The sequence below is a fragment of the Ceratotherium simum genome, chromosome 36, assembly GCF_057802395.1.
Source record: "Ceratotherium simum simum isolate JZ-2026a chromosome 36, ASM5780239v1, whole genome shotgun sequence".
NCBI lineage: Eukaryota > Metazoa > Chordata > Mammalia > Perissodactyla > Rhinocerotidae > Ceratotherium > Ceratotherium simum.
In genome coordinates, this window is record NC_141935.1 from 14,531,905 (window position 1) to 14,557,557 (window position 25,653).

Genomic DNA, 25,653 nt, shown 5'->3' on the forward strand with positions numbered 1-25,653 from the left:
AAACATTCAGGAATTTTGTGAGTTGGTTATTAAACCCAGCCATTATTAAAATTAAATTATGTAAACTGAAATAAATTATATTAAAACAAAGGTAATAAGTATTCAAAATTCATAACTTCTTAATTATTTCACTGCATTTTATTATTATGTGCTCCTGAGGTTATATTCTATCTATTGTATCTGGATGGTGGAAATGTTAAATAATGGCATACTACTAGCCATCTCTTCCCAACTCTGTGTTCAGTGCTGTCACGTGGGCAACATGAAATCGGTCATGGTGGGAGTATTTACACCATGGAAATTGGCAAGCACTTCAAATCAGGACATTACTCTCTCAGGAAGGCCAGTTGTTAAACATTTACACCTCACTCCTGCTCTTCTCCTAAAGGTGTGAATTACAGAGCGGGCAGAGGAGGCTGAATGTGTTGCTAATGCCTCTCCAGACCCTTTTCTGAGAGTATATGTGATCACATGTGTATAAAATTTCAAATACTATTTTCAAAGTATCTTCTGGTTTGTATTGTTCCATACACATTTTCTCTCCTCTAGTGTGTATAATGAGTTAAAAGTAGTATACATGATAGCCAGTCATTTATCGTATTTTTCCAAATCTGTGGATCCGGTAAGTAGATTAAGAGAACACTTTCTCCCTTGATGCTACTCCAACTTTATGTTTATGGATGGTGGAAATACTATGTAATGGCATGCCACTTGCCATCTATTAGCCATCAACTTTCAGCTCCTTCTCCATTGTAAAGGAAGAATAGAAAGGAAAGAAATCTGCTTCTCAAAGGTGGTGACTATGTTTTGTCCCGCTCCTTGTATATAGTAGCATTTTTTATTAGTAAGTCAGAATTCATTTTACTACACTCATTTCAGGAATAAATGTTTCTCATGGCTCCTTTTGGGTTTGTGAAGGGAAGATAGTGAGAGGAATAGGCAAAAAGGTAAAGGAGGTTCCAAAATGACAGTGGACATTATTGAGAATCATTATAATTTGCTTTGATTATAGCGTGGGTGACAAAGACCGCTGATTGTTTAGTGTAGACAATGAATGTGAGAATGTTCAGTGCATTCACTCACTCGTTAAACAACACATTTTGTGGATCTAAGACACTATGCCCGGTGCAGGAGACAATGCAGAGAAAATGAGGACTGAAGGAGCAGATTCAAGGGGAAAGATGCGAGCTCTGTTTGGTTATGAGAAATTTAAGCTGGTTATGAGAAGTCCAAAGGGAGATGAGGAAGGGTGTGGGGGTCTGGATCTCAAAGCAGAGGACTCAGGTAGGACGTGACCATTTGGGTATCAGCCTTCGGAACTGAAGACTTGGAGTAGATGAACTCATCTGAGGAGGGAAGAGGAGACGAGGGAAAGGGTGAGGAGAGAAAGTTTAGGATTGAGACTTAAAGAATTTGGTTGGTGGACGTTCAACCAACAAAGCTGACTAAAATTGAATATCCAAAGGGGCAGGAGGGAAACCAGGAGAGACTTGTCATGAAAACTAGTGACGGTTCAACTGCTGAATGTTACCGAGAAGTCAATGAAGGTGACTACTGGAGAAAAATGCCCACTGGATTATCACCGTGGAGGTCAAGGGCAAATTTACGAAGAGATTTTCATGCAGCGAGGAGATGAAAACCAGTTTGGAGGAAGTTCAAGGATAAGTGGGAAGGAAGAAAATGGCCAAAGCACTTGAAGGACTATTCTTTAGAAAAGTTTTACCTTGAGGGGGAGGAGGGTGGGCAGTAACCAGAGGAGAAATGGAGGTTGTTTGCTTTCATATTAGAGAGAAAGAAACAACTGTGACTCCAGCTGGGATACATTCATGATTAAGGAGAGAGAAGGGATGATCAGTACTGGAGAGGATGATATTTAAAGCACATAGAGCAGGTGAGTATGGCTATTTGGGGCTGGAAGGGAGCACGTTACTGCCTGACGACTTCTCCTTTCCCGGTAAATTACAAGTCAAGGAGTTCTGCTGAGAATATAGGGAGAGGTGGGTGAGGATGGTACGGGCGTGTGGGGAGAAGGGCTGAGAAGAAGTGGGAGGTTTAAGGAGGGTGGAGAAGGTTGGAAATCTTCAGTACAGAGAGTAGGAATTTAGTTGACCAGGGTAACATCATAGTACTGAGGGTGCTGCTGAGCTGAGTGGTCATGAATTTAGAGTAATATTGTTCCTTTCTAGGTGTGGAAACTGGCCAAGTGACTTAAGATCTGGCCTTCATTCAGGGCCACCTCATTGTGTAACTCCAGGAGCCTCAGTTCAGATTCTGGTCTATGTGAATGACAGCCTGGAATTATAGTGCACCGTCCATAGTCCTGCCTCAGTTTTCTCATCTGTCGATTTGGATAATAGTAGTACTCACTTCATGGGTTTGTTGTAAGGATTATTTGTAAAATGCTTGAAGAGTGCCAGGAACAAGCAAGTCCTCTCTACACATGACCTGTTGCTAACATCCTGCCATGTTGTCGCTCAGACACATTAAGATCTTTCCATGAGGCACTGGATTTTCATCAGTGCATAACTCTTACTTTTAAAAAAGCCAATGCCAAAGACTGAAGTTGAAATTATGATCTGATATAATGTTTCTGGAACACAAATTTGCAATAAGTATCTAAAGCCTTAAAGTATTAAAATATGTGGGTGTAGTAAATTCCATTTGTCAAAATTTAAGAAAATAATCAGACATTCAAACAAAGATGTGTTCATAAAAAAATTTCTCATCACATTTATAAAAGGAAAACATTAGCAACAACTGAAATGCTCAACCAATTTATATGATGGAATATTATACAGCCATTAAACTTGATGGCTAAAGAGTTTTTAGTGCCATAGGATATGCAAATAAAATAATGTCAAGTATAAAAGCAGACTATGGGGGCTGGCCCCATGGTGTAGCGGTTAAGTTTGCACACTCTGCTTCGGTGGCCCGGGGTTTGCTGGTTCAGATCCCGGGTGTGGACTCACACATTGCTTGTCAAGCCATGCTGTGGCAGCGTCCCATATAAAATAGAGGAAGATGGGCATGGATGTTAGCCCAGGGCCAATCTTCCTCAGCAAAATAGAGAAGGATTGGCAACAGATGTTAGCTCAGGGCTAATCTTCCTCAAAAAAAAAAAAATAATGAAAATAAAAAAAAAGCAGACTATGAAATTTTCATTAGAATATGATCTCAGCCATGTAATAAAAATTATGCATAGGAAAGGGATTAAAGGAATGAATTATGCCAGAATATTCATAGTGGTTGCCTCTGAGTAGTGGGATTATAAGCAGGACTGGCTTCCCAGGTGTGTGACCTATACGGTTGCACAAGGCTCCTTGCACAGAAGAGTCTAGGACTTAGTTTGATGTTTTGCTGTCACTATCTTGAAATTCTTACTGAGTTTTGAACAAGGTGCCCCATATTTTCATTTTCCCCTGGGGCCCTCCAAATTATATAGCTAGTTCTGATTATAAGTACTTATTTTATTCTTAATACTTTTTGTATTTGTCATTTTTAATGAATAGACATATATACCTTGTAAAATCTGAAAAGAAGTTATTTTATAGAAATGTAAGAAGACCTGAATTAACTAATTTCCCCTTTTTGCACCCAGGTGCCTTTTTGCTTTCTTGACAGTGCCATGTTTGAATGCTCTCTGGAAATTCTAGAGATTTGTGCCGTATCATTTGAAAAGAAAACAAGTGACAAATTTCTTTAAAAACTCATCTCAACCGTTTGTCTCTTTTCCATCCTTCTTGTGCGTTAATTTCCTCTGAATTGGTTTTCACCCCATTGCTACACGAAAAAGCTTCCTAAATTCACCCTTGAGCTCCATATTATTAAATCCAGTAGGCACTTTTTCCCAGTAGTCATCTTCATTGATGTCTCAGTAGCCGTCACTGTAATTGAACACTCACTCAATCCTTTTAAAAAACTGTTTTCCCCTATTTGCCTGACAAGCCTCTCCCAGCTGCCCTCCTAACCTCTCTGGCTTATGGAGGCAGCTGCTTCTACTCACATTCTTTTTGGGTGGTGAAGCTGATCCATTCAGAAGCTGTGCTGCCCACTTCATTGTGGGCCACCACTCTCAGCCTGTAGGTGGTGTACGGCTGGAGACCCCCAAGGCTGGCTGTCTGTCTTGGCCCACTGTACTTTGTCTCTGTCTGGCTGGGAGTGCAGGGAACAGCTGAACCAGGAGGACAAGCCTTGTAGAGCTGGAGCTCATAGCTAGAGCAGGCATGGATATGTAAGGAGAAAACAGGCAATGAATTAGTTTAACTCTCTTCTAAAACAGGTTATATTTTGTGAGGAGACATTTAGTTTTCATTGAACTACAAGCTCTTTACAATTTCCATTTGCAGGGAACTGTTCTCAGGAACACTTGACTTAATCCTGTTGGAAATGAGCAGCTGATGTAACCAGAGAAATGATGATAAGTCACATGTATACACATGTGGCCGTCCACCCAGCAACTAGTAATCCTTGTTGGTAGAGAGAAGATATTTCTCCCTTTTTAGAAGAGAGTGATAAAATTGTTCCCTTCTGTTGAAAATAAAGAAAATCTTTTTCCCTCCAGATTATTTTGAGTGAAATAACTTCTTTGTTCTTTCAAACAGTGGTTCATTACAACATTTTAAATTAGATCAAAGAAGTTCTGATTGAACCACAAAAGTTTCTCATGTTCCAACTGAAGCCTATAGAATGAGTAATTCCAGGCAACCATGAGGAGGGGCATATTCTTTCAATGAATGCAAACACATTGCATTGTCTTTCTTATTTAGAGACAATTTTGTTGTTCACTTTTCTATCATTAGTTGATTTTATGATTTAAACACTTTGCCGGGAACATTACCACTCAAATCAGTTTATTTGTCTATTTTGCTACAGGTATCTGTTCAATATGCAAGTCTTCCTTGGGGCATGCTGGGTAGCTATCTGTCTGTATGCATGTCTTATTTTGGTTTCTTTGTTCTTCTGGCTGGCCCAGTACCTTTGAATGACACCATTGGGGAACAGAGGGGGACTCCACTGGAAGGAAGCCGTCCTCGAAGCCAGTGTCTGGATTTGGGGAGAGGACAGTCCTGAGGGTGGAGCGGGATGAGTTCTCAGCTCCGCCATTGGCCCTTTGCTGCAACAGTTGAAGCAGGTGCAGGCTTCTACCCCAATGGAGTACGTAGTGAAGGGCTGCAGGCCATGGAGAGTCTGGTGGGTGGCCATGCCCTCTGACAGCTGTAGGAGGAGAGAGAAGACTAAATGAGACAATATCACAAGTCATAGACAACTGATAAATTTTTATCATGTATCCCACTTCCTATGAATAGAGCGCCATGCTAGGTACTCGGGGAAATGCCCCATGGCATTTAGGATAGTATTTACTCTCAAGGAATTACCAATCCAGTTGGAGAGACATGAACTTAAATATGTGAAATAGGTAATGATATAATCACTAGATAGAAGTTTGATGTAACAGGATAGAAATCACAAGGCATAATATAATCCATTATCAATTACCATAGAAAGACACTAGAAAATGACATAAAGCACACAAAATATTGATCAAATTCTGTGACCCTCAGAGTGATGCCTTTTCAAAAAACAAAATCTGTATTTGAATTATATTTCCAGTCAACATCCATTAAGGTCCATATTCTGCCATTGTTAATTGCATGTAATTTTTGAATTGAAAAGCCCCTCAAATCCATGTTAGAGTTGAGAATTTAAGAGCTTGAAATATATATTTTAGATATTTGTATATTTTATATATTTTGTATATGTTTAAGAGTTTGAAAGTCCCTCTCTTCCTCTGAGGATGCTGGTTTATACAAAATATCATAGCTTTCTTCTCACTCATCTTTGTTGCATTATAAACTTTTTGGTTTATTTGGAGCAAAGTTTTGATCTCCTTGTGGTTTTATTAAGTACTCTTTGGAACCGAGGAGTTCAGAACCTGGAAACTAATTTTCACGTTGACATAAACAACATATAATTAAGACGAGCTATCTGTTACTTTAAAAAATGCATACAATGCGCTCCAAATATAAATTATTTTAGTTTATTAATATTATCATTTTATAAGCATGGATAATCAACGGTTGATTGTATTTACATCATCTATATTTATTGAATACAAAGCCCTGTAGAAAATATGCTAATACTCCTCTAACATTCAATGGGAGACTTCTTTGTACGTGAGTTATCATTTGAAGTTGTCTTCCAATACCAGGTACTCCAGCCTCAGAGGATTTCTACATACTCACCCAAATTGTTCCCTAAATTGGTCTAAATAATTTATAATGTGATACTGGGATCTGCACGATTTCTCTGTGAGGTTGTGTGAGCTAAGTGTTATAATCTGTACTTATTTGTGAGACGTGAGGGAGAAGCTGTGCCAGTTGTGATGCAAATCTGCGCCACAGAAAAAAGAGACTTCATCCCACTGGCTCTTAGTCTCTTCATTTAAATAACGCAGGAGCTGGTCTAGTTGATGATTAGTGGCCCCTCCAGGCAATGGCTTGGCTAAAACACAATGTGAAAGATGATTTTTCTAAACAGTCCATCCTGTCACCCGGAGGTGCCCCAAACGTGTTATTACACAAACCATGAAGATAGAACTGTGCTGACTGAGCTGTTCTGCTGTCTCTTCCAAAGGGCTAGAACTTTCTAGAAGTCACCAACAGAAAGATTGAGTTTTCAGTGTGTTATTAGGGATTTGTACATGCTATGATGGGGATTCTGAGGATATTCTTTGCTCTATTTCTTCATTTTCATGTTAACATTTATACAACTCACAGTGACCGTTTGTCAGCCCCTTACTATATGCCACTCCTACATTAAATGCTTGACATGTGTTTTCAAGTCAATTAAATTAATTAAATTTGATTGTCTCTAAAGTCTTAGGTTTCTTATAACATTTTTGGAATGCCTAATACCATGTTTAGCACTTCTCTCCGTGAGCGTTTACATACTTTCTGTATGTTTCCCGGCTGTTACTATTTCTTCTCAGAGGGATCTTTGTGTTACTAAGTTCATCATAGGGCAACTGAGAACAGATGGATAAGAAAGAAGGATCGAAGGGAAGAAAACACAGGGGCACGATGGTTTATTTCTAAAAACAAACCAATCCTGGATTTTCGGTTCAGAGTACTCTGCTGCTCACCACAGTCTCCACCCCGCCGGTCTTGTTGGAGAACAACCTGTAGAGACTGACGATTCCATTGGGCTTCCCAGGGGTGCTGATGGTGGCCACTGCTTGGGTGGAAGAGACCGCATGGAATTTGGGGGCCCTGAGACCTTCTGGGGGTGCAGGCCCGGTTCTACACCGTGTCCAGCTACTGGCGGCTTTTCCTGCTGAATTCACTGCCCAGACCTCCAAAGAGAAATCAATAAGACCAGTCAAAAGCAAGATAACCTCAGGCTGAAAACAAAGTTAGCAACCAAACGCAACTAACCCCAAGAGAATGAGATAAACTTTGATCTTGCAACTCTACAATCACAAAGGAGAGCAGGTCCTTCCTCTTTTTTGTGTTGGACCACGTGCACAGAGAGGGGGGGTCTATGAGGATCCCCGATTTTGGAATGCAGCAGGTTGACTTAAGCCTAATAAAAAACTGCTCGTCTCTGTGCGGGGTGTGGAGTGATGTTGTCAGCTTCTGCAAACTGGATGGATCTGCAGACTACATAAAACTCAGCAATTCTTAAACACCGTCCCCCCCCAAATCTGCATGAAAATTAAATTTTCCTTTCATCAAGGAGGGAATAAACATATGGAAGGATGTATAATCTTATTTATCAAGAACCATTTGTATAATTAAACACGAATATCCTAAAAGGTTGCCTTGGGTCGTCATTTGCATGAGTAAGTAATTTGTCGGATGTCAGGTATCATAGACAGAGGAGATGGATGTGTGAGTGGATAGGGTTAAATTAGGCCAATACCAGCCAACTACACAGTGATCAATCAGAATGATAGATCTAAATGGCAATACGAGAAGACTGTCTGTGTGCTTAGGAGTAGGAGTGTTCCTTAGTAAGCTTTCATATGTGCAAGTCTAACTTCGGGAAATTATTTTCTCATTTGGTGTCTTCTACTATATTTACATTTATATTTATATTTATATTTATATTTATATTTATATTTATATTTATATTTATATTTATATTTATGTCTATATCTATATCTATATTCATATTTATATTATGTATATCTATATCTACATTTGTTTAGATTTATGTTTATATATAAATTTGTTCCGAGCTTTTAAAGACAAGTTTGGAAAACTTGTGTGATTCGATAGTATACATGTTCCAGGTGTGCGGTGTTAAAAAAGCATGCAGAACATTCAAAATATGAGATATTTAGGAAAAAACTGCAGGAGAATACTTTGCAGTGAGGGTTTTGTTTTGTTTTTGTTTTGCCTTTGCATCAATAGTATCTTCAAGAGAACAAAGAAATAGTAGAGAGATTTTTAGTAGTTAGGCCAATCCCCATCAGTGTTTCCATACACTTTCTTGGGCAGATTCCTTTGTAAAAGTAAAATTTCTGATGTCGAATTGCTCTTAGGCTGTTGTCAAATGCAAATCTCCAGCCCTTTGCTGATAGGATTGCCAGAAGTCCCTTTTTTTTTGTTTTTAATGAGGAAGAATGGCCCTGAGCTAACGTCTGCGCCCATCTTCCTCTATTTTGTATATGGGACGCTGCCACAGCATGGCTTGATGAGCTGTGCATAGGTCCGCACCCGGGATCTGAACCTGCGAACCCTGGGCCACTGAAGCAGAGTGTGCAAACGTAACCACTACACCACTGGGCCGGCCCCTGTTAAGGCTTTTTAATGCTGGTGTTGGCAGGTAGGACTCATCATGTCTTCCTGCATTACATGAGCTTTTACTGGGTGGAGTCCTATTTTCAAAATGTAATTTAACCCATGGTATTTTAAAACACTCCAGTCTCAATATTAGACTGTTTTGCTGTATTTCTTTAGACATAGTCTCTTCTAAAAACTAGGCAGTGGGAAATTCCCCACCACTAACTGGGAATGTATGTAGGCTCTAGTATCTTTTGTCTTTGATGGGAGACCTTCATAAGACAGTGCTCTGTTTCCTAGTCTTTCTTTTTAGCATTCAATCAATTTGAGATCAAAAATAGCATTCATATAAATCAACCTGCTTATGCAAAGCAGGATGAGCCTATTTACATGAGCCACTCTGAAAATGAAAGCAGCTACAATGAAGAGAAAGCTGACTGAGATAATGAAGCATTATGCATTTCACAAAACTTGGACCACAAGGCAGTGTCTCTGTTCTACCAATCCACCTGAAGAAAAGCAAAAGAGAAACTGTCAGTGATATTCTCTCTCTTTCTCTCCATCTCTCTTTCTCTGTTGAGGTAAAAAGTCCTTTACCCAGAAAGCTCTGTGGATTTTTGTCAATGCCCAGCTAAATAAGAGATAAAGGGACGGAAGTGTAGGTCAGGATTCAGAATAAAAATACTAACAGATTATGCTTATGATTTCTACCAAGAAACAATGGCCCCAAGATTTGGGTCCATCTTTACAGGGTGGAGAAAGAAGAAACAGAGATCTTGCTGGGGAAAATTTGAGCACTAAGTCCTTATATTTTAATTTTAATGAACCAATATAAAAATCAAGTAATGAAATATCTTGAGAATAGACATAAAGTTACCTACTGTATCTATCTCTATCTATTCTATCTATCTATCTATCTATCTATCTATCTATCTATCTATCTATCTATCTATCCATCCATCCATCCATCCATCCATCTACCACTTATCTACCTACCTTTTACCTAACTGAATAAGCCAATCCATCTGGTTTGTATCCCAAAATTTCCTCTTATGATCATTGGGTACATAACAGAGTGTGTGGGCTGGTCACAGAAAAGAAGGGACTTTATAGGGGTCAAAAGCAAAAGAAAGGCTTATGAATTCTATGGCCAAGAGAAAAAAAAGTAAATAAATCATCTCTGATTTATTCAGAATATCCTCATACCTACAGCATCCAGCTAAACATATTTATTCTTTTATAATAAAAAAAATTAAAGATGATTAAAGTCTGCACTAAAGCAATTTCTTATTTGAGTTTAATGACCACTTGCACATGTGTATGTATGCATGCGTGTGCGCACACACACACACACACACAATTATAACTGTAAGAGTTAGGAACTTCCAATGAAGAGCTGTTAAAGATGAGAACAAGTTAGAACTGGCCAAGTTGAGGTATTTTCTTCTCTAAGATTTTGGTTGTAACCATGAAAAGAGTTACAATGTAAGAAGATGTCACAGAAAACATAGATTAACTATTTGAATAAATATAAAATAACTAAAATTATCTAACCACAAATTCTATAATTGACTAGTGAAATGGTAGATTAATATATCTGTTTATATTTCTGTTTTCAATGTAATATTTTTTTATCTAGTGACTATTACCATCTTTATACTGTTGTCCGTTAAAAAAAAATGAAATTGTTCTTTATTTACTCTCTCCTCCCAGGACTAATTACTGTATTTTGGTACACTGAGCTGCCCAAATCTCATTGCTGTGGAAACAATGAGTTCAATTGTTTGTCCTCTGTTGAAAGGTGCTTCTTAGAAATCTCCCTTCAGAGAAGTCTTTGTCAAAATGTGTTCCTTGGCTGCAAGCATCAAAATTATTTTGGGTACCTGTATCACAATTCCTGGTGAAAGGACTGGGAACCTGCCTTTTAAAACATTTCTAAGTGATTGTTGTGTCCAATATTGTTTCAGAAACACAGAGAGCTATTATCTGTAGAACCAAGCACAGAAATCTAGGCATTACACATATTTCAGTTTCTATTCATGTGTTATCTATTTAGACTTGTACTTTACATTACCTTCAGTCATTCAAAGAAGCACAACGCACATTTCTGTTTGAATATGGTACAATTGCTATAATCATCACAGATTTTATTACAGTGGCTACAGTTCCAAACAGAACCGGAGTTCATTAGCTTTGTAGAACAACCATTTGCCAGCTAGTTTCCACTCCAGGTGCAAATTTCTTGAAACATTGCTATTTCTGGAACTTCTTGGGTCTATTTTTCCCTTGCAGCCCAGATGCAGATTATTCTAAATGCTCGAGATTTCTCTCAACCCAACACTTCTCCTTCTAATTTTATTCTGGAGTGAAAGCAAGAATTTGTGAACAAAGCATTTGTAACAATTTTTGTAAAAGAGCAAGAGAAAGGACCGCGACTCCGCAGAAGATTGGAGAAGGGAGGATGTATCAGAAATTGTCCCAGAATGGTGGTCCATTGGGTGCTTACATTACTGTACTAGTTCTTTAGCACAATTTCCACACTTAACTGTAAAGTGGTTTTCATTTTAATGCTTTGTCTCACTCAACGGCTCATAGCTTTCTGAAATAACAGTCCTCAGGACTGATATCTTCCAAGCGTAGTCTTAGTGCAAAGAGAAACTCCTAATGTAAATTTCCGGAGGTTTCCTGATGTGTTTTTCCTTTATCATATCATAAAAAAAATCTCGGTAATTGTAAAAATATTTTATAATTCTTTTGGCTGAGGAAATGCTACAAGTCTTGTTAAAGCCAAGGGAACATAATTAGTGATGTTTTCTGTACCTGCAGCATCCAGTTGATGTTTATTCGGTCTTGTATTTGCTATCATTTTCCATGTAAAAATGGAATACAGGAATAACCAAATTCAGCCAGTGATCTTTCACAAGAAACCTCTAATCTGTTGACTCCTAATGTGAGTGACAATGTCTGTCCTTGCCCCTGGAGCAATTTGAGATTGTCCTCTCTTTCCAGGCTGCTTATTACAAAGTTGTATCATAACCGTAATTCTCAGAAGTTTAAGACATGGAGGAATTTTTTAGTTCTCCGCAACTTCCCTGATGTTTTACAACATGCTTCCTTATGGAATAATGGCAATTTTTGATAAAGCAACATTTCGACAATGCTAAGGACATATTCATATCAAGCAGCCACTAGGGAGGCAACATCATTGTTTATAAAAAACTAGAGAATGTGAATATATCTTCACGACAATTCGTATCAGAAATAAACAAAAATCCGACATGAACAGCCATGCCAGTAATTAATAAGTAGAGTAAATAGGTTGCATGTTAACAGGCAAACAATTAAATTATTTGTTTCCTGGGGGCATGTAATGAGATTGTTATCAGATTCCCAGGAGGGAGACGAATAGATATTAAAAAGGTCTTTCCAATACCTGTATTGGCTAAGGCCAACAGCTAATTCAATAGATTCAATCAAAATCACCACTTCTTTCACCGCTCCTGATTTATGACTTTGGCTGTAGTTAGTCATCACTCATTGCAGTTTGCTCTCCAGCCCTCATAAATTATGCCTCATAAATAAAAAGATACAATCAAGGAAATCCTATCAATTCATCTACAACCTTGGAGTGCATTTTCCCATGGCCCTCGCTCTAATGCCTTTTTAAAGGATAGCTTGCCATGGATTTTGAAGATGTTCGAACAGCAACATGCCAAAATGGGCTTTGCCAGAGTTGTGGTTAGAGAGACTCATGGTTAAGGAGAGAAGGCAATAAATCTGAAATTACATGATAACACGGTTATTTTATTTCACGAGCAGTCCTGCTGGCTATAGTCATAAAGGCATTGCTTGCTGAAAAGCTCTCTGTAGCTAACTGTTTAACTACCTACTTGTCTGATTTTCTTTCATCACCAAATGGACTTTTTTGAGCATCTCTGTTTTCATGGTACTTTGTTGGGTACATTATAGCTATACTTGTACAGACATAGTTCCTGCATTCCAGATTCCTTTCATCCAAAACACTTTGGATCAGGTAAGTTGGACCATGGTTTTAATTGAATTCTGGGACCCTGGGGAAGAAGGCTACAGCAAGACATTGTCTTCCTTTCTACTGGCACTCTTGAAATTCAGAGACATGAAGCTACTAAAGAAATTAAAAGACATTTTCCTTGCCAGAAACCGGTGTTTTCTGTTGCTACTGCCTAGCACCCTGCCTTGCTCTATGGAGTCGTTCCATAAACAAGAATATGGCTCCCTTCTAAAATATGAGGAAGGGAAAACTGGCTTTGATATTAGTGAGAAATACTGAAATCGGCTTCAGTTTGGTTTTAGTAATAATAATGAAATTTTGGAATTTATCACATACTACTTTTTATTGCTTATATCTGCTTGCTCTGAGAGAAAACGGAAACCCAGTTTTGTTCGGCTCTCACGGAGGATAAGTAAAAATAGTTAATAAGTTTATTGAGTACTTATACTTTTATAGTGTATCATATGTGCTAATTTATTTCATCCTCCCAACAATCCTATAAGGCTGGTTTTATTATTATCACCAGTTGACAGATGAGGAAATGGAGGCACAGAGAAGTTTATGCAACTTGGTAAGTGGTAGGGTTGGCCTTCTAATACAGGTACGTGATGTAAAGGCCCAAACTCTTTACCTTTTTCTACATAAGACCATTGAAGAAAGGCCTGGGCACTCTTCCAGGAGCTTGAGATCCTGCCCTGGAATTGCCATAGATCCCTGTACAGACTGGCTGTTTCTGTGGAAAACAGCCTCAAAGTGGGACGGTGGAAATGACCATAAACATCATGGTATCCATCCTTGCTGTCATTTACCATGCTTTAAATAATATTGCGTGTTATACAGAGGTAACTAGTACTCACATACGTTCCACACTGCTCCAAACACGTGTAAAGGTACTGAAATTCCATTATGTTAACTAAAATAGTAACTATACCCTACTGATATAACGTTGAAACATATACTTTCTCCATGATAAGTTACTAGAGTAAGCAAAGATCACAACCACAATTATGATGAACATTTCTAGGAATGACAGTATAGTTAACTAGGGGAGGTTATTTATCATCTGTTAATTCAACAGACATTGATTGAGCCATTTCTATGTGCCAGACACTGTTCTATAAGCTGGGGATCCAACAGTGAACAAGGCTGGAGTTAACATCCTGGTGGGGAGAGGCAGTCAATAAACAAACATAAAACTGATAGGTGATGACACATGCCAGAGAGGAAACAACTTGTAGTATATAAACTGTACAGTATATAGCGATATAGTAAAGAATGGTTGAGTTGCCCAGGAGGTGCTCTCAGGAGGTGATAATCAAGCTGAGATGCTAATGGAAAGAAAGAGGCCACCATCTGGGGGAAGATCTGGGGGAAGAACAATCTGGACAAAGGAAGAGCAAGTGCAAAGGCCCTGAGGCTGGATTCTCCAGAAGGCTGATGCAGCTGGGCTTAGTGAGGAAGGGCCAGAGAGTGATGAGATGAGGACAGAGATGGACAAAAGTCAGACCATGAAAGGCCTCACTGAACCAGAGAAGAGTTTGCATTTTATGGGAAGCCAAGGGAGGGTTCCCAGTAGGGAATGACTTTATCTGATTTACATTTTACAAGGATAACTGGATACTGAATAACTTGTATGTATTTATACACTAAAGTTTAATTTTATATGTGAGTAACAATGTCCTGGCCTTTAAACTAACTCATTTAAAGCTCATAACAATCCTACTAAGGTAAGTCTTTTCATCCCAATTTTACAGGTAAGTAAACTGAGGCTGAGAGAGTTTAAGTTACTATTTGAGAACATAGAGCCAGTAAATCACTCAGCCCAGATTACAATCCAAATCAGTTTATCTTTGCAGGGTCAGGAGTTCATGGTCCTGATGGGGGTGACTTGAAGAAGTTGTGGTTAAGCAGAGTGACTGCTGGCCTTGGGGTCAGAAAGTCTGGACCCCAGGTCTAACTTTGCTCTTTTTTGACTGGGTCACTTGCTGAGTCATTCAGGTTCCTGATTATACAGAAGCAATACCAACACCTAGCTCATAGGACTCTTCTGAGATTTATGCACAATAACATTTCTAGAAATTTCTAAGGAATGGGGTGATAGATAAGTACATTTATAATTATTTTTTCAAGATTTTGAAAGCCCCAGCGCTGCATACAAATGCAATCTGGAGCAACCATGGGATAGAATTTAAGAACATAGTCTTTGGAACCTGAATCTCAAGGCTCAAATTTGAGTTCTTCCACTTACCAACTGTATCCTTGAGCATGTTAATCAATTTCTCAACGCCTCAGATTTCTAAGTGTGTTATTATTATTAGTTAATAACACATCTCAATGGTTGTTATGAGTTAATCCATACAAAGCTCTTTGGCACAGAGCAAGCACTAAATAAATAATAGTGGTGATTATTATATGATTTGTGTGACAAGCCAGGAGAGAGTGACTTGACCATTTGGAAGAGAAAGTGGGACTAGATAGCAATTCTGTAACTCATTTCTGGGTCCCATGTAGCTGTTAGGGATCAACAATACTTTTTTTTTTTTTTTTTTGTGAGGAAGATCAGTGCTGAGCTAACATCCGTGATAATCCTCCTCTTTTTGCTGAGGAAGACCGGCCCTGAGCTAACATCTATTGCTAATCCTCCTCCTTTTTTTCCTCCACAAAGCCCCAGTAGATAGTTGTATGTCATAGTTGCACATCCTTCTAGTTGCTGTATGTGGGATGCGGCCTCAGCATGGCCGGAGAAGCAGTGCGTCGGTGCGCGCCTGGATCCGAACCCAGGCCGCCAGTAGCAGAGCGCGCGCACTTAACCGCTAAGCCAGGGGGGCTGGCCCCCCAACAATACTTTTGAAAACCCTTCACAGCATTCTGAATTTAGCCCACATCTCTCTCTGTACCTTTCTTCCGGGTACTTCCCCACTCTACCACTTTGAGGATTAGAATAAATGAAAGCCTGGCTTCTCAGATATATTAATTGTACTTCAAAATTTGTTGACTGGATGGCATTCTCTGCTTTGTCTTATTATTAATTAAAGGTTCTCAAAAGCATCCCAAAGTATGAGCAAAAGGAAACATTGGAACAATTCAATGGATTCTTCAGAGAAAAGAATTTTATATCCAGTTCCACTACAAATATGTCTACAGACATCAAGGAGAGAACTCTACAGTTTCCTAGATGTTTATAAGCATCTTAGTAATGATCCGATCCATCAACAGATAGATAAATCAATTTACAGAAAAAGTCTCAACTATCTTCTTAAAGATTTCAATTGAAGGTATCTGATTTACTTAAATACGTTAACGTTTTTGTTTCCACCTGTAGATTTGATTGCTTCATATAGACCAAGACATTTATTTAGAATTTAATGGAAATATACCATTAGTCCAAGTACTTAAGCGTAATCCTCCTTAAGCCTTCAGATTTACTTAGCGTTTTATCAATAATCATAAAGTGGCATGCAAAGCTTCCAGATGATCCTCTAGCCCAGAAAGGATCCTACTGGGGAAGGCATTGTCACAAATTGGGTGAGAAGCAGAGCCAATGTGGGGTATGAGGGATGTGCGGGGTATTCTCCCTTTGCCTCCAGATCCATTCTCTGCCCTTCTCTGTACCCCACGAGGCTGACTTGGCAGATTGCCTCACAAAGGAAGGAGAGAGTTCAGTGTTTTGATTTCTCCTGCCCCCTGTCTCTGGCACCCCATTTTGGCAAGGCTGTGTTCCTTCTCTATGGCCACAGCTTCTATAGGGCAGCCCCTCTCCACTGGCTATAGCACTTGTTGGGTTCCAGAAACAGCTTCTTTCCCCTGTCCTTTAGGCCTAGAGAGTAATAGCTTCTGGCTATTGCTAGCCCCCGGGCACTTGAACATTCTTTGTTGATTTTCTTAATCTTGCCCATACCTCCATAAGTAGTCTTTTCATTAAATTCTCTTCAAATACCCTTTCGAGTGTACCATCTGTTTCCTGCTGAGATCATGATTGATATGGGGGGAACATTTCGAATGCTTACACACATCCCAATAACAGTGGGTAGGCTGAGAGAGGCATTCGATCATAGAGATGGAGAGATTTGGAAGAGCGTTTTTTGTGAGGCTGAAGAAATAGAGAAATAGTGCCTCCTCATGTCTCTATGGATTGATTTTAGTCTTTAGTATCAAGGAACCACCTGTGTTCCTTAAGCTCTTCTGGTCAGAGAGTGGAATGAGAGTGGCCAGGAGAGTTTGGTGTGGAATCGCGCTGTCCCTGAAGATAAGGTTGTCTGTTTCTCCCTAGGTCTGTGGTGCCATCACTCAGAGCTTTCAAATATCTCTCTTCACAGCTTATAGTACCATCCATATATTTGTATGGACACATTGTCCATGGGTGTGTTTCTTTGTCTTATCAACTAAACTTTAATGGGCGGAATTCATGGTTAGCCTCCTGCCCCACTCCTAGTAACTAGGGATAAACTTTGAGCTTGATGGGTGCTTAATAATGACAGATTATTAAATACTCAATTTATAGGATAAAGAGAAATAGGTAAAACATGTCTCCCTCTTTTTTTTGGATATTTTCACGGGACCTAAGTTTCAGGTGACTTTGGGGAGCCTTTATTTTCACTGCCATTTCACTGGACAGGAGCCATTTGTGAAGAGCCACGAGGGCAGGTTGGAATTACACATTTTCTACATTCAGTTGGAGAAAATTTGGTTGCACTTAACATATTATGTCCAGCAAACAAGCTTCCAACACAGAGACAGGAGGATCCATATCAGCTTAAGTGAAATATAAATCCAAGTTGCATAAGCATGAGGGTGACAATCAACCCAGCTTTAGATGAATAGCTTGTCTCAAAGGCAATGTAAAGACGGCCAACAATGGGGGCTTAGGAACAGGGTCCTAAGGGATGCCAAGAGACAGAAAAAGAACAAAGAGACCTGCGCATGGGTGAACCAGAGCATGCTCCTGAGTGTGTGCTCACACACACATAGGTAGAAATGATCTCCTGTGGAAACAAAAGGCCTGATGGCAAAAAAAGATGTGGTCCCTGGCCCAGTGGCACAATTCAGATTTCTTTTTTTCCAAGAGTGTAAGAACTATAACTTACTTTTTTTTGGTGGGGAAGATCAGCCCTGAGCTAACATTTGTGCCAATCTTCCTCTATTTTTTAATTTTATATGTGGGACACCTCCACAGCATGGCTTGATGAGTGGTGTGTATGTCTGCACCCGGGATCTGAACCTGCAAACACTAGGCTGCTGAAGCAGAGCGTGTGAACTTAACCACTACGTCACCGAGCCAGCCCCTTTTTCTTTTCTTTTTGCTGAGGAAGATTCACCTTGAGCTAACATCTGTGCCAATCTTCTTCTATTTTGTATGTGGGTTGCCACCACAGCATGGCTGACGGGTGGTGTAGGTCTGCACCTGGGATCTGAACCCGCAAACCTGGGCTGCCAAAGTGGAGTGCAGCGGACTTAACCACTATGCCGGGGGCTGGCCCCAATAACTTTATTTTCAATGATTCAACTCCATTTGTATTTCTTTCCCCTCTCCCAGGGCTGAAGTGAACATTAGCTTTAGGGCCATGGTGGATTCTGCCTCTCCCCAGATCTTATTGAGGTTCCAGAAGGCTTTGCAGGCTAAGGTACGAAGGGAGGGACATCGCATCTTCTGAGCACCATGGGCTTTTGTGGCACCTGGTGATGCTGGGGCCAAGGCTCTTGCTCAGAAATTTTGGTGTAAATGCAAAAATTATGCTTTTTGCATAAATGTTCATAGGTGAAGTTAGTCTTTAATTTTCTTTGCAGATTTCTATTCATGGAAATTTCCTGATGGCCTTCAGTCTAAGATGTAGTACTCAGGCCCTAAAGTTTTAGAACAAATGCTCTGCTTGAGTCAGACAATATCAATAAGTCATTTAAAACCCTGAGCTGTGGGAGTTGGGGGCAGGAGCAGCTTAGTTCTTGCGGGAGAAACTAACCAAACAAAAGCCTCCATGTTGGTCAGAAACACGTTAGTGAGATTAATACCTAATTAAATGGAAGTCCAAAACCAAACAGAAAACATGCTCAATAAGTTTTCCCTAAATGTGATATAAAAAACGCTTAAGAAAAGGATGGAGTAAGGGTGACAGGCACAGAAAACAAGCAATTTGAAGCAAGTAGCTAGTCATGGAAATGTAGAATCAGACTATCAGCCTTGTCATGGGGATGAGGGTGTTATTCTTTTCTGGAGAAGTGGCAAGGGCAGGGTAGCTTGAACTGCCTCATTGAAGGGCAGCACGCCTTCAGAGCCAATTGTGCTCTCGGTTAAGAGATGTTTACATTCTAACATTTTATTAATGACTCACTGATAGAGACATAAGAATTCTCTTAACCTGGCTCTTTCCCTCTTGGAAGAAAGTACCTCCTTTTATTCAGTGGGGGGCTGACGGTAGAGGGTAGAGTGGGGAGGTGGACCTACTATGTAGCAGGCACCCTGCTAGACACACGAGATATCTTAGTTCTCATAACACACTCATTTTTTAATGAGAAACGTGAGGCTATGAGAAATTAAGTATTTTGCCCAAGCTGTGTGATTTTCACTCAGTTTCTTCATCTGGAAAACAGGATGGCTGTGAGCATCTAATAGGAAAGAGCATAGGCATCGTAATTATTTCATGGGAGCATGGTTGGTGTGTGTAGTATGCTGGGGCAGCTCTTTCTGGCTGAAAGCCTTTCTCACACACCCAGGAAGCCTGACTGTAGGAGTGGGGCCCTGCGACCAGGCCTATTTAATCATAGTCCTCCATTCTCTTGGTCACGGAAAGGTACATGGTGCTAGGGGGTCAGTGAGAGTCCTGCTCTTGGTTGGCTTATGGGAGAGAGAAGTCCTCTTTCCACTCTGAGGTGGGAAGGTAATAATGATAATAATAGCTATTATTATTATACAGGTTGAGTATTTTCTATGTGTATGAAGCACTGTCCTAAGCACGTTCACGTGTCAACTCATTAAATTCCAAAGCAAGCCCATGGGTTCAATGCTGCTCCTATCCACATTCTAAAACAGGGAAACCGAGGCATGGAGAAGATTTGACTCAGATGGTTCCAGCAGTGATTTTCTCTGGTGCTGGAGAGAGTCTGGTATAAAATGAAGCCAAATAGAGGCAACCTGAGATGAAGGAAGGAGAGAAAGACCGAATCCGACAACATCGAGTCCTGCATCCCAGGCTCCTCTGGTTTCAAGGACTTTCTTCCGTCCCCTTCCCAGACAGGTGAGCAGAAACAATTGTCTTCTGTTGTTAAAGTTGCTTTCTACCCCTTGTAGTGAAATAGCCATGATACCTTATCCATAGTGTAGGTTTTCTTAAGGACCTAAATGGGACATAATAAACTAAATCCATAGGTAATTATTTATTTACATTTGTGTTTTATATTTATAATTTATTAAATAAACACCACTACTAGTATTTCCATATGTCCATTTTGGGGGTGGATAACCACATAACCTACTGTCTGAAGCTGGTCTCGTATATACTCGCTTGCTTTGATACAACTTTAAGCTAAATGCTATTCGAAAATCAAATTGTTTAGGATCAGAATTTACTCTGTTAGGTTTTACAAATTAGAGATTACAAAGGCTAAAGATCAAGAGAAGCTAAAGTTCGATTAGAATTTTTTAAAGTGTATGGTTGTAGATGATCTCTCCTTAGGCCCCTAGAATTTAGAACTGGAGGAAGCTTCTATTTATAGATGAGGAAAGGCCAAAAGAGGTTAATTTGCTTAAGGATCCAGAAATAGTGATAGAAGGGCTCAAAGCTGCTGTTCTTTCTCTTTCTCCCTTCTAGCTCGTCACCCACACCTTGGTAGCATTTTGTGGGGGTTGGCACAGAGAAGGCCTCTGCAGTCCCCTCCTGCAGCCTCCTCCTACAGCCTTCAGGCAGCTGCCATAGGCAGGAACAGAGAGGATTCCATTGTACAGTCTCCTTCACAATCCTTCCTTCCATCCTCTTCTGTGTAAATTTCCAGACAATTGTTTGGGGGCAGTGTGGTTCTTTTAGAAAGCAGCAGGCTGCCATCCTGTGTGGGCTCCCACAGCACTGGCCCGAAGATCAGGACCACACTCGAGTGAGTCAGAGTTTCCTCCGAGGCCGACTTGTCGCTTCTCAGTCACCCGGTTACGAGGCACAACAAGCCTTCGGAGACCGTGTGTGTGCTTATCACAAAAATCTGTCAAAGTGGAGAAGTTTCAGGAAAACTAATTAAATCACTGACAGCATGAGTCAGTGAAAGGGGGAGCCATGACAGGCCCTAGCAAATCCGTGGTGAGTCATTGCCTTAAGGGAGAGTATGAATATGAATGCACAATTATTGAGAGCTACTCATCAGCCTGAACTTACTCCCTGCAGGTAAAAGCTGAAGATTCTTATGAAGACCCACACCCAGGTCCCTCTCTGAAGTCTGTGGAGAGACCACTGTCTTTTTTTTTTTTATGGAATCTTTTTTCTTTTTGTGAGGAAGATCAGCCCTGAGCTAATATCCATGCCAATCCTCCTCCTTTTGTTGAGGAAGACTGGCCCTGAGCTAACATCTATTGCCAATCCTCCTTCTTTTTTCTCTTTTTCTCCCCAAAGCCCCAGTAGACAGTTGTATGTCATAGCTGCACATCCTTCTAGTTGCTGTATGTGGGACGTGGCCTCAGCATGGCCAGAGAAGCAGTGTGTTGGTGCGCGCCCGGAATCCGAACCCGGGCCACCAGCAGCAGAGCGCTCGCATTTAACCACCAAACCACGGGGCCGGCCCCCGAGACCACTGTCTAAATTTGCTTGCTGGACAATTAAGACCTTGGAGGTTTGGAGGTTTATATTATATATATCAGTAGAGCCCAATTTTGAAAGGGTTGAAGAGAGAAATGGGTATTGCCTGTGAAAAAAATCATATTGGATTTGTAAATATTCTGTAGCACAGCAAGCCTGTAGTCTCCATTTAAGGAAAAAGTCTGTGCTCTGGAAGAATTTCATTTAGTCAAGATGCATCTCATTTATGTATGAATCACACAGTTACAGAATTGTTTGAGAATTAGGTTTTGGTAAACTAAATTGTATTTGAAATTTACTGGGAACGTGAGTTCTCTAACGGGACCCTGAATCGCTGAATCGCTCTGCAAAGCCACCCCATCCATCCTTGTGAAACATAAAAAAAGTTCCAACTTTCTATGATTTATATTTCAGATCTTACTGGTTTTATTAAAGCTGATCCTTCAGATGCTTCAGAATCCCAGAATTCTGGAAGCTGTGTTGAAATGAACCGAACTAGAAAAATCTTATTTTAAATGATGGTGAATGTTACTCTTACCACCAAAGACCAGGCCTTCCAAGCGAGAAACAAAACAATATAAAATGACAACAAAAATCAAACATATTCCACGAGGAAGAGAAAAATAATTTGATGAATTGAGACCTGAACTTTGCAGATATTTATAATTTGTTTCCCTTCCAGCTTCACACCAAAACAATAGGACCCTTGTTGGGAAGAGCCATGGATAGACCAAGGTAAATAGGTTGGTCATCAATTTCGTGATGTAAATTAGGCATTCGTGGGGAGCTGGCTTCACTTATTTAGGCAATCAGTTTACGACGGTTTAGGACTGTGATTCGCAACCCTGGCTGCACATTAGAATCACCTGGAAACCTTTTGAAACGCACTGATGCTTGGACCCATCCCAGAATCGGAACTACAGGAGGATGGGGCCTGGGCGTCGGGAATGTTGTTAAAGTTCCCCAGGTGATTCTAATGTGCAGTCAGGGCTGAGAACCACTGATTTAGGAAATCACCACTTGAAAATCAGGCTTAAGTAGCATAGCAACAATGCTACACCCTCTGGGGCAGTATTTCTCAAAAAAGTGGACCATCCAAACTGCTTGTTAAAAACACAGATTTCTGGGAATCCCCACCCCACCCTGGCATCTGCCCTTTGAACACACTCTTTGGGTAATCCTTCTGTACTATGTAAACACTGGGAACCTCTCCCTTTGGTTCCCTTTGGGGTGTTCAATATTGAAGTATTACTGAAAACTTAGGTGCCTGTAATATCACATAGCTTTTGCCCGCCTTCAAACGTGCTCGTTACCAAGCTGGTTACGTGAACTGTGGTAACTGACCACAAACTGGTCAGTTTGTGAGCGGTTCCCCACTCTTTCTCAGTAGCAATCCTTTTCTCCAGATATTTCCTGACCCTTCTGTCCATCAGAACTTACTCACATTACCTCCTTTTCTCCCAGAGCTCTATCACTGGTCAACTGATCGATGAATTAATTTAGACTATGGAATGCTGTCTTCTTCTTCCTACATAACTAAATTTTGGCAGCTACCTTCAATGACTTAACTCAAAAACAGAAATGAATATAATGACGAAGGGCCATGGAAGAGGGTGGTGGGGAGGGACATCTGACACCTTCACGGCACACCAGGTGGATGGATGACCACCTACTCAACTACAGATCATCACCACCCTTCTGATTAACAGGTCCACACCTCTGGGGGGTTTCTCAGTTCTTTGTTTTTATTCCCTACAGATATACGGATTACCTAAAAAATATAATCCTCTGCAGAAGGGTCAAATCACTGACAGATGTTGGGTGAACTGATGCATCTAGCACAATGGTGTTTTCTGAAAGGTAACTTGTGGGTGAAGTAACCCTCAGACAGGTTTGAGAGCAATGCAAATTATCTCAAAGACAAAAATGTTGAGGTCAGCCTGGTGGCATAGTGGTTAAGTTAGCGTGATCTGCTTTGGCAGCCCAGGGTTTGCGGGTTTGGATCCCAGGCGCAGACCTTCACACTGCTCATCAAGCCATGCTGTGGCGGCGTCCCACACACAAAATAGAGGAAGACGGGCACAGCTGTTAGCTCAGGGACAATCTTCCTCACCAAAAAAAAAAAAAAAAAAAGCAAAATAATGCTCCAAATTAAAAGGGACTATTAAGTCTTGAAAAATAAAATGCCTATGAAATTAAACAAAAAAGAGACAAAAATGTTCTTTCCTTAAAAGGAAATCAATTTGTTCAGTAAATTACTTGCTAAATGACTTTTGTAACATTACTCAGGGTCTATATAGACTCGGCAGTTATGCAGGCTAAATAAATCCAATATTTTAGTTCATTTATTTCAGCACTTAATCTGTATTTTTCAAAATATTTCCTCTAAGAACTGGGTTTTGTGGCTGATAAGCTAGAATTTTTTTATCCTGCTCTCTATCCTTCTTATGTTGTAACAACACGGGATTAGTTAGTAAATGCAAATTTGAGATCAGTTTGTTATGAAAACCAAATTTAATACTTTCATTTGGGTGGAACGAGTATGGAGAAGGAGCATGACACAGAGCCAATAGCAACAATTACAAAAAAGGCATCATAGACTGAGGTCGTGAAGGCCTCTCCCCTTGGTTCCTGGTTGTCTTCCGCTCCTGGTGAGAAAAATGACTAGAGCTAAGACACGTGCTTGGAGCTTACCATTCCTTAGAAAACTGAGACGAGGCCGATTATTTAACCCAATGATACGACATGGTGCCGAAGCAGCTAAAATCACTGGTTTGCATTCAGTGTCTACGGGTCACTTAGTTTTGTCTAATTAGAGGCCAAAGATTTCACACGGATTCCATCCAACTCTCTCACAAAGGTGTGTTTTTATTCATAAGGAAAACTAGATAATTGAGAATAGACGGGTCTTTGATGACTTGACACTTTTCAGTAAAGATAATGAGAAAAGAATAAAAGGATAGCCACATATGTTCTGGCTGTTTCTAACAGTATTCTGTTTCCAACTGTGGCATCAATAGGTATTTTGATTCTTCATGACATAAACCACCATCCTTACTCTAAACCCTTGAGGCCTCATACGTTTTTAAATAATTTTGTTTTTTCAGATTTTGGAAAGTAGTAAAATGAGTATACTGTGTATTTTGTAATATCCCCAGAATGATCTTGTAATAAAACAGTATTTCTGCAGCAAAACATATAAATATCCACATTAAATAGGATAAATAAATGCTGTAAATAGTCTCAAATTTGTTTAGATAGAGTATTGCTGCCAAATGAGTTGTGCCATATCTAGAAAGAAACTTCTGTTTTTGAGAGATTTTTAGATTTGGAATTGCAAACAAGGGGTTATGCATTTATATCTATGTATTTCTCCAGCCCATTCAAGAATCTATTTATATTTTCAGTTCTTGCTAACTTCAATGGGTAATTTGTCCCATACATTATTGGCCTAAAATATACTCTTCACACTTAAAATGTTACCTCTAGTCACTGTACTCATTGACTTGCTCACTATATTCCTGGCAACTTGGTGATTTTATTATTTCTGGTGATGCTAAGCTTTTCCAGGCCCAGTTTCCTCTTTTAGAAAATTGCACTTGGCACTGTGCCTGGCACTTAATACTGGCCTCAATCAGCAAGCTTCCTTTGACTGCAAGCAAGAGAAACTGATTCTGACTTAAGCAAAAGGGAATTTATTGGGAGTATATGGAATTAAAAGACCAATTGAAGAACCACATTCCAAAATAGCAGAGATAAGAAAAGCTTTTGGATGGAGGTTAGGGATATTTTATCAGGACTTCTCACCTCTATCTTTTAAAATTCTGAGTCACTCTGCTGAAGATCAAGTGCCAGGCAAGTCTGAGGGCCTGAGCGTGGCTCATGTCTCCACCACTTGGTTAGGAGACAGACTGACACATTGATTGACACTCCCACCAAGCCTGAGCAAGGGGTGGGGGGATGATTCCCCTAGAGGGAATGGGTTTGTTATGGGGTTCAGGGCAGGCTGCCCCAACACTTGCCACTCTGGTATGCAGATTATTTTGAGCTGAAGACAATCAAGGCT

At 40.1% G+C, this 25,653-nt stretch overlaps 1 protein-coding gene across 1 annotated transcript in view; it reads right to left on the reverse strand.

Annotated features, from left to right (window-relative positions):
- The window catches only part of USH2A (usherin), a 761,558-nt gene that overhangs the window by 15,625 nt on the left and 720,280 nt on the right, over positions 1-25,653 (reverse strand). Inside the window, exons 65-67 of the mRNA XM_087424358.1 lie at positions 7,142-7,351; positions 4,976-5,214; positions 4,004-4,212 (exon numbers count right to left, since the gene is read on the reverse strand). Coding sequence (XP_087280484.1) covers positions 4,004-4,212; positions 4,976-5,214; positions 7,142-7,351 — 658 coding nt within the window. The remainder of the gene's footprint in view (positions 1-4,003; positions 4,213-4,975; positions 5,215-7,141; positions 7,352-25,653) is intronic.